We start from the raw sequence: 10,144 nt of genomic DNA, 5'->3' as shown, positions 1-10,144 counted from the left end.
GGTAGGTGAGTTGATAGTGGAAACGATGGGCCGAAGTGGAGTACCTTCTTTATGGAATTTTGGAAGACCATAGAATCTGGGTGGTCTAGTAGCAGAAGGTTTTAGGGAGAGCCGTTTGAATGGCTCTATTAGAGGAGTTGAACTGGTAATGATATTGTTGGTTTTTGTAGCCAGGCGGTTGGTAGGATCTTTGTTGATTTTGGTGTAACTTCCATCATTAAGAAGGTCCTGGATTTTGTTGTTGTATGTGGTTTTATCCATGATGACAGGAGCATTGCCCTTGTCGGCTGAGAGGATGACTATCTCATCTCTCTTTTTCAATTTGGCGAGTTCAGAGTGCTCGTCTTTGCTGATGTTACTAATGGGTTTCTTAGCATTTTTAAGGATGGTGGCAATTTCAGATTTTGCCACGTCTATCGGGATGTGTCCCAAGCATTTGAGGGCTACATCTACCTGGGAAATTCTATAATCCACTGGGATGTGTTTGGGAGTGACAGCAAATTTCATCCCTCTAGCTAGTACCGATTTTAGGCTATCGGAGATTGTGCTGCTACTCTGATTGATAACAGTCTTGTTAACATCTAGCTTTTTAATGTGTGGATCTGATTTCTTTTTTGACAAGTTATTGAATTTAGAAATAAGGTTAACCTTACATTTGGAGGACATTGTTGCGACAGAAGAAGCAGTCATGTTATCTACAAGGTTCCAATCAAATGCGGACATTTAATCTGTTAATGTTAAGTGTGATTGTAGGAGACATTTGTCTAAATTATCAAGTTCAAGACGGAGTAGTCTTATCCTCTCTGAGATTTAAGAAAGGCTAGCTCTGAATTAGATCCATTTGGTGTTAGGAGTAGTGACAAGGTAATACCGACCACAGTGTAAATGTGGTCGGTATTACCTTGTTGTCGCAGCATCTCTTCAGAAAGGTGAAATACTCGATCATGTGAGCCACCTTGTCTCGTAGTCTGTTAAAAGTTCTAACAGATGTGTGAAAACCCTCCCCGTAGAGGTGGTTCAATCTTGATTCGTGACTGCAGGGATCCATACTCGTACACTCACATCTGCTTCTGTCACTTCTCCTAACGCCAACTAATCTTATTCACAGCTAGCCTTTCTCTAATCTCAGAGAGGATAAGACTACTCCATCTTGAACTTGATAATTTAAACAAATATACACCAGGCCCTCAAGATGAATGGGTACTCGGACCGAATTATTCCCAAAGCTGTTTTTCCAACCATGGAGAAACAACCCCCTGAGAAGCCGATCAAAACCATCGCGTTACCATACATAGCAGGTGTTACCAAAAAGATTTCGAAAATCTTAAACAAACACAAGATCCAGGTCCGATTCAATACAGTACACAAAATCTGTGATCTAATCCCATCTGTGAAGGATGTCATTCCCGACATGCAATATCCTGGAGTTTACAAACTTGCGGTAGCAGTTACATTGGGGAAACAAAACGACATCTCTCGGACCATGTTCGCGAACACAAGGCAGATCTGTAACACGGCAGAAAACCAATACCTCTGCCATGGCTGACCTTTGTTATAATGCTGTGGGCTCGCATGATAATATTTTTTCCGAGACCAAGGTACTCTGCAAACCTTCCAGCTACTATCAAAGGTTAGTTCATGAAGCCATTCAGATATATAAACGTAGACATAACTTCAATCGAGAAGATGGATACAAATTGAGCAATCATTGGAAGGATGTTATTAACCAGGTAAAACCTTAACTCTTTATGGCTGTTTATCTGCCGGGTACTTGCCTATTTTCCGAGATAATTTCTCCCCGCATCCCCAGCTATCCCAGCTTTCCCAGCCTCCCACTTCCAGCCCTGCCCACTCCCCCCCCCCCTCGCTCTGGCCTCACATCCTTTCTCCCCCGAGCACTCACGCAGCGCCCCCCCCCCTCTCTCTATCTCTCTTTCCCCCCTTTCTCCTCCCCCCTTTCTTACCTATATAACCTCTTGCCACGGAAGCTCTCTTGCCCACTTCAGCAAATGTTTTCTTGCTGTGGTTGTCCCACCTGATGACGGACGCTTGTGTTGCGCCCGAAACTTCGTGATTTGTTTTATTTTATTTTATTTCTAACTACGTGACTTTACCGAAACAACCAAAGACTATATTGATTCTTGCGGTCACGAAAACTTCAAATCAAGATTCGGTAATACATCTTTAGTACCAGATATTAGTTTTTGTATTTTTTGTACTGTGCCAACTCTGATTCGGATGTTTTGTTATTCCAAAAATCTGGCTAGTTGATGTACAGTATTTTAGTAGTTTAAATTACTTGGTCAGTTTCAACTCGTGTTATTAATTAAAACTATTCAAAATACCGTACATTGTGGGAGTAATGAATAAAATTTGTGATATTTTTGGAAAAACTAAACATCCGAGTCAGATTTGGCATGGTACATTAAATACATAAACTAATATCTGGTACTGAAGATTTATTAACGAAGCATTTAACAGAAGGTGTGTAACGGATTAATTGCACTTGTGTCCAATGCTATGTTGAGCAGACAGGAAGAATGATCAGCACGAGACTAAAAGAACACCAAAGAAATACTCCCAAATACAACTGTCAGCAGTGGCAGAACACGCATGCCAACAAGGACACTCATTGACGTTCTGTGCAAGACTAGTTACTACTGGCCAAGACTAATTAGAGAATCTATCGAAATGGAGATAAATACAAATAATTAATAATAAAGGTTTTTGGGTTAGATCGCGTTATTTATAAATGTGTCGTAACCCTCCACCACCCGACACAGCCGAACAATAAAAAATGTCACGTTGACAAAAGACAAATAGTCGTGAACTATTTGACTTTTGTCAACGTGACTCAATTTTGGTAGAGGGTTACGACACATTTATAAATAACGCGATGTAACCCAAAAACCTTTTTTATGAATAATATTGTTCGCGAAAGCCTACGTGTTAAATACAAATAATCTTAACCATTCGGATAGCTACAGCCTTAGCGCTGCTCAGAAATGAATCTTCAAATAATTGTTTAAATGCATGCCTATACAGGTCAGCATACATAAATGGGGATCAACTGTATGCAGACAATACCAGGTGCTGTTATTTTATTGCACTCAAACGACAGGACGTACAAGAATAATGTGCATGCATAATGTACGTTGATTAACATATAAATAACCCAACAGGCAATGGATACCCCCATTGTTATTCATATGCATACATTAATCCTCCCCCTTCACACAAGAAGAGCTCACAAGTGACATCATCACATCTATCCCTTTTTAAGGAATGAAACAGGAGGATTTATACACAAATCTGGCAGTCGCCTGACGAAGCTATTTGTAATTACTGGCTAAACGTCGTATTCAGATTGTAAATGTTGTTGATTTGCTCTCCAACACACCGGTGTGCTGTACTAGTAATGAATTGGCATGTTCTGTTTACTTGACAAACCTTACCGTGTCAGGTTGTGGCGTGTTCCACGACACATTTATATTTACGCAATCTTCTTCTTCCTAGCGTTGTTCCCGCTGTGGCACAGGGTCCTCTTTTCGGCATTGTCTTCTCCATTTGGCTCGGTCCAGGGCATCTTCAGGGGATGCGTTGACCGTCTTCATGTCTTCCTTTATTCGATCCATCCATCGCTTCTTCGGACGTCCACGTGGACGGCGGCCCTCTGGCTCAATACGCATGGCAGTCTTGGCCACTGATGACTCTTCACTTCGCATCACATGGCTGTACCACCAAAGCCTTGCCTGAAGCATCTTGTCCGCAATGGGGGCCACACCAAGTTGCTTCCGAACGTCTTCGTTCATTACACGATCCCATCGAGTCAGTCCAAGGCTCCATCTGAGCATCCTCATCTCCATGGTATGGAGGGCTTGTTCGTGTACAGTTGTGGCTGGCCAGCACTCGGATCCATAGAGTGCCACCGGTCGGACGATGGTCTTGTAAATTTTTCCCTTCAGCCTATCCGGCATTTTCCGATCACAGAGGACTCTGGTGACTTGCCTCCACTTCATCCATGCCGCATTGACTCGTGACCTCACATCAGTCGTGATGCTTCCATCTGAGCTGATGCTGGAGCCCAGGTACTTAAAGTCCGTCACTTTCTTCAGATCTTCTCCGTCAATGCTGATGGTGCCGTCGGTTTGGGGGCCACACTCCATATACTCCGTCTTTTTGATGTTGAACCTCATCCCGTTTTCGTCCAAACGTTCCTTCCACAGGCGCGATTGTCTTTCCACATCTCCTCTCTCTTCATCTGAGAGGAGGACGTCATCCGCATAGAGAATTGACCATGGCAGGGGCGTGTGCAGGTCGGCAGTGATCGTGTCCATGCACAGGATAAACAGGAGTGGTGACAGGGCCGATCCTTGGTGCACTCCAACGCTGATGGGAAATGGCGGTGATATGCCCACTGCACACCTGACTGCACTGGTGACGTTCTTGTATAGGAGTTGCACCCAATGCACGTAGGTTTCAGGGACTCCATGGGATCGAAGCGAGTGCCAGATGAGGTCGTGGGGGACCCTGTAAAATGCCTTTTCAAGGTCGAGGAACGACACGTGCACAGCTTGGTTCTTCTCTCTGTGCCTCTCCAGCAGGAGCCTCGCCGCGAATATGGCGTCCGTAGTGCCACATCCTTTAACGAAGCCGCATTGGTTGGGTGATAGGGTGATGATGTTTCTAATCCTCGTGTCCAAAACTCGCTCAAAGATCTTCATCGCATGACACAGGAGCCGGATTGACCTGTAATTCGAGCATTCTGCCACGTCCCCTTTACCCTTCCAAATTGGAACCGTCGTGCTGGTCGACCAGGCTTCTGGGACCTCACCGGTGCTCGTGATGGTGCTGAAGAGCTGGGTAAGGAGGGCAGCACCCTGCCTGCCAAGGATCTTCCAGGCCTCAGCAGGGATATCGTCGTGGCCAGTCGCTTTCCCATTCTTCATTATCTTGATAGCTTGTTCCACTTCGATGATGGTGATAGGCAAAACGGGACCGAGCACGTGTTCAGCGCTAATAATCGGTGGATGGGGAAATTCCTGGTTGCAGATTCCAGAGAAGTAGTCGCTCCAGCATTGAAGGATGGCAGGCGGGTCTCTGAGAGCGCTGTGATTCTCATCCTTTATGCATTTAACCTGACCAATATCCTGAGTCGAACGATGGCGCGCCTCTGCCAGTCGATAGATCTTATTGGCACCATCTTGTGTGTCCAGTTCGACATACAGTTGGTCGTATTGAGCTAATTTCACCGCTGCTACTACTCGCTTCGCTGCCGATTTGCAGTTTCTGTAATACTCTTAGGTTTTTTCGGTAAAGTCACGTAGGTAAAAATGTTTAATTAATAAAAGTAAAATAAAACAAATTAAAAAATTCACGACGTTTCGGAAGCAACACAAGCCTCCGTCTTCAGGTGGAACCGTCACAGCCACGACAGCTGTATCAAGTACTTGTGTTGCTTCCGAAACGTCGTGAATTGTTTAATTTCTTTTATTTTACTTTTATTAATTTAAATTTTTTTACCTACGTGACTTTACCGAAAAAACCTAAGAGTATGAATCATTGCAGTCACGAAAGCTTCAAATCTAGAATTAGTTTCTGCAGTGTTGGTAATCCAGATCTGCGAGCGTTTGGCGCCACTTCTTGAAAGCTAGCTTCTTCTCTTTCACTGCTAGCTGCACTTCTTCGTTCCACCACCATATTTGCTTGTCAATGAAGCGTTTTCCCGGCTTAGTTAGCCCCAGTGCTTCCATTGCTGCTGTGCACAGTTGGCCGGCGAGATCTTCCCAAATCGCATTCGCTGGTCGGTTGGTGTTCACGTCAATCTGATTGAGGGCGACTCTCAGCTGATCCTTGCATTCCTTCATCCGCCACCACTTAATTCGCTGCTGTCCCGTTGTTGGTGGGCGATGTCGCTGGCCAATGTCCATTTTCATGTCCATGACCAGGATGCGATGTTGTGGGGCGATGTTGTCCGATGGTATGACTTTAGTGTTTGTCACCGTTTTCAGCTTATCCCGCTTGACAAGCCAGTAATCAATTTGAGTTGATCTCCCACCACTGGCATACGTAATGAGATGGGACGGTCTCTTCTTGAAGAAGGTGTTGACGAGAACAAGATCATAGGCTTCCGCAAAGTCCAGGGCTCGGTTTCCCTCATCGTTCCGGGTACCATATCCTTGGCCACCATGGTTTCGAGGGTATCCATCCCGGGCTTTTCCAACGTGTCCATTTAGGTCTCCACCAATTACTAACTGCTCTTCTCCGTTTATCGATTGCATGTGTTCATCAAATTGTTCCCAAAATTCCTCCTTGGTATCTGCTGGGTAGCCAGGCTGCGGCGCATAACAAGATACCACCCGGAGGCGTAGGTCGTTTGAGTTGATTTCGATGGACATGAGGCAGTCGGAAACACGGTGGACGGCCACGACGTTGTCTCGTAGATTTTGGCTGACTGCGATTCCAACGCAGTTCTTGGTGTTTCTTTCACCGTTGTAGAACAGTTTGTATCCTTATCCAATCTCCCTCGCCTTTGCTCCACTCCACTTCGTTTCTTGGATGCATACGATGTCGATACGACGGGCCTTAAGGGCAGCTGACGCAATCTAACTCATGAAACCTATGTTATGTATTACCAACTGTAAATAAATTGTCTTGATAATTCACATTGACTCGAGTTCGTTTGTATGTATGTATGTATGTTGAATTTCTTTCGCATAGCCAACCGTGCTAATCAGAGTAGCAATTTGCATTGCTATTCTTTTTGCATTGCGAATTTGAGTGGGAAAAATGTTATACATCACAAACGGGTTACACACGGTAAAATGTTTGACACCAGCAGCTCACAGGCAAGAGGCAAATTAACCTCTTGCAACAGGGCTAATTAACAATTGATTTATTTAGCGCAGACATGGGCCGTATATGGCCCGTTGGGCTTTTTAATCCGGCCCACCGAAGTTGTCCAAATATTATTATTAAATTAAATTTCACCTTCCTCCTGTAATGCCCCCATATCTCCATTAGAAGGCGCACTTTGTGTAATTCAACAAAACAAACGAAACTTAACTCCGAGTTCTCTCCGAATTTCACGAGTCCGTTCTAGACCTCAGTTTTTTTAAAGAGTTTTAAGCACAGAAAACATCATTAAAGTTTGAAAAATCATTAATTATACAAACTTTTCAATAAATTCCTTCTTCGCTTCGATTTAAAATTTCTCTAAACACTTCTTCTCACCAACATTACCACTCATTACCACTTTCTCCGAAGGCAAGTTTGTAAAAGAATACATGGTACAGACAGCAGACATCTTGTGTCCGGAGATCAAAAGCAAATTTGAAAAAGTCAGTTTATCACGCAGGACTGTGACTCGCCGTGTGGAACTGATTGATAAAAATATAGCCAGTCAATTAAGCAAAAAATCTGATTCCTTTGAATTATATTCACTAGCACTGGATGAAAGTACAGACGTAAAATACACTGCTCAGCTCATCATTTTTATCGGAGGCATTGACAGTTTTGCGATAACAGAGGAGTTTTTGACCATGGAGTCCCTGAAAGGAGCAACGAAGGGAGAGGACTTGTATAACCAGGTATCTGCTGTCATCGAAAGAATGACACTATCTCGGAGTAAACTTGTCAATGTCACAACGGATGGATTGCCAAATTTAACTGGAAAAAACGTTGGGCTGCTGAAAAGAATCCAGGATAAAGTGAAAGAGGAAAACCCTGTCCAGGATCTTATTTTCCTTCACTGCATCATCCATCAGGAATACCTGTGTAAGTCTGTATTGCAGCTGAATCATGTCGTGAATCCAGTCGTAAAATTTGTGAACTTTATACGAGCAAGGGGACTTCAGCACCGTCAGTTTATTACGTTCCTGGAGGAAACTTATGCGGATCATCAGGACTTGCTGTACCACTCTCGTGTCCGCTGGTTAAGTTTGGGGAAAGTGTTACAACGAGTGTGGGAGCTGAAAGAGGACATCATCGCATTTTTCGAGTTGATGGGGAAATCTGACGAATTCCCTGAGCTAAGCGACAAGAACTGGCTTAGTAACTTTGTGTTTGCTGTGGACATATTTTCACACATGAATGAGCTGAATGTGAAACTGCAGAAGGAAAGATCAGTTTGTTCACGACATGTACAAACATGTGAAACCCTTCAAATCCAAGCTCACTTTGTTCTCCGGACAAATTGCGAACAAATCTTTCGCTCATTTCCCCACACTTGCCATGCAGGAAGAGGCACCGCGAAACGCCAAAAAATACAGCAAATCGCTAGAGGACCTGCACGGAGAATTTTGCCATAGGTTCTCTGATTTCGAAAACATTGAACAGTCACTTCAGCTGGTGTCCTGTCCCCTGTCACAAGACCTTGAAACAGCACCACAGGAGCTGCAGTTGGAACTGATAGATCTTCAGTCTGACTCCGTCCTAAAGGAGAAGTTCAACTCTGTTAAACTGAATGACTTTTATGCTTCACTTAACAGAGCCACGTTTCCAAACCTCCGGAGGACTGCACAGAAAATTTGTTTGGCTCGACTTATGTGTGTGAGCAGACATTCAGCATCATGAACGCCAACAAAGCCCGTCACAGATCAAAGTTAACGGATCAGCACCTCAGATCTATCCTGAGAATTGCCACAACCAAAATAACTCCAGACATGGATGCACTGGCAAAAATGGGAGATCAACAACACTGTTCCCACTGAAACTGATTATGTGTTGCTGCAGCGAGGTTGGAGCCAAATCTCCATCACACAGCCTGCGTGGCTGCTCTAACCTGTTAATGTAGATAATAAAGAAGTTCAAGTGAGGTAATTGGTTTGGGCGCAGGCCTGAGATGTTTTCATGATGTTTGATCAGTCATGTTACGACATGTTTTTCTATTGTTCATGTTCGTGCAATTTGTTAAATTGCCTTGCAAATAAATGCTTTGCTACCTATTAAAGGCCAAATCCTTTCATGTAATCATTTTTACATGTAATTTATATTAGTTCACACAATCACTCCATCCATCTGTTCCTGGCCCGGCCCCTCTGTCAAATTTTAGAACCCATTGTGGCCCGTGAGTGAAAAAGTTTGCCCACCCCTGCACTATACTGTACATTACACTATTCCTCGGGCAATTGCCGGTGGCGCAGCCGGCCTTACCGCTGGCAACCAGCGGTTCTCTCCCCCCTGCATGGTCGTGTCGAGCCGGCCCGAGGGGGGACCTCACCGTCTGGGCCCTGGGGTTGGCCATGAGCTTCCTCAGCACGGTCTCGTTCCACTCCTTCAGATCCACGTCGAAGCCTCTCGGCACCGGCACACACAGAATGCGCTCGTTCATGTTCTGGGCGGAGGTGGGAGAAGTGGGTACCACGTGACCATGACGTGACGCCGTGTGGTCTCCTTGAAGACGTCTCTCCACTCAGGTTCACTTTGCACGATTCCCGGTGTGTACGGGGGGGGGGGGAGGCAACCCATATCGACCCAAGATGTGCTCTCTAGCCAGCGCTTTGAGTGAGCTCGCACGTCGAGTTGGAACCCACGACTTCCTCCGTACCAGGCGAGGTAGTTAACATCTCCCGGCCACCGTGATGATGAGACATACGCGAAGTCCAAATATGCAGCAGGGGTCGGGATGGAACCTATGACCTTCTGCGTACCAGGCGAGGTCGTCAACATCTCCGCGATGTTATCCATAGCATGGCGGCGACATTGATGAATGTGCGTGGGGACTCTCTAGAGTCTAGAGTCTAGAGCGTTGGAACGACGTACCTGCAGCATCCCGGCAAAGATGCCTATCATGAACATGGGCACGGAGAGCATGTCGCACAACACGTCCCACCAGGGCTGAAGGATCTTGAGGTCCTGGTGACCCTCCAATGAGAAGGAGGAGGTCAGGGCTCCGACGGGAATCATGACTCGAGCCGAGACTGCACACAAGCAGACACACACGCAGACACACACACACACACAAGCAGACACACACACACAGACACACACACACACAAGCAGACACACACAGAGGCGCACACACACACACAGACACACAAGCAGACACACACAGACACACACACAAGCAGACAACAACCGCCATTCGCCACTAAGTGGCGGTGACGTCACCACGACGCTTGTGCCAGGCCAAGTGCACCTTGAG

The 10,144-nt window shown here is 45.4% G+C and overlaps 1 protein-coding gene across 1 annotated transcript; it reads right to left on the bottom strand.

The window, feature by feature from the left end:
• Nucleotides 1-5,591: 5,591 nt before the first annotated feature.
• On the bottom strand, nucleotides 5,592-9,906 carry LOC144936428 (uncharacterized). The gene is made up of 3 exons (XM_078863478.1): nucleotides 9,763-9,906; nucleotides 9,221-9,334; nucleotides 5,592-6,335 (listed from the first exon to the last, which is right to left on the bottom strand). Exons 1-3 carry the CDS (start codon nucleotides 9,904-9,906, stop codon nucleotides 5,592-5,594), a joined length of 1,002 nt encoding a protein of 333 aa, XP_078719604.1.
• Nucleotides 9,907-10,144: the final 238 nt, after the last annotated feature.

Source organism: Lampetra fluviatilis, chromosome 16 (assembly GCF_964198595.1).
Source record: "Lampetra fluviatilis chromosome 16, kcLamFluv1.1, whole genome shotgun sequence".
NCBI classification, from domain to species: Eukaryota; Metazoa; Chordata; class Hyperoartia; order Petromyzontiformes; family Petromyzontidae; genus Lampetra; species Lampetra fluviatilis.
Note: the sequence above shows the minus strand (reverse complement) of the source record. Positions and strands in the feature narration are given on the sequence as shown.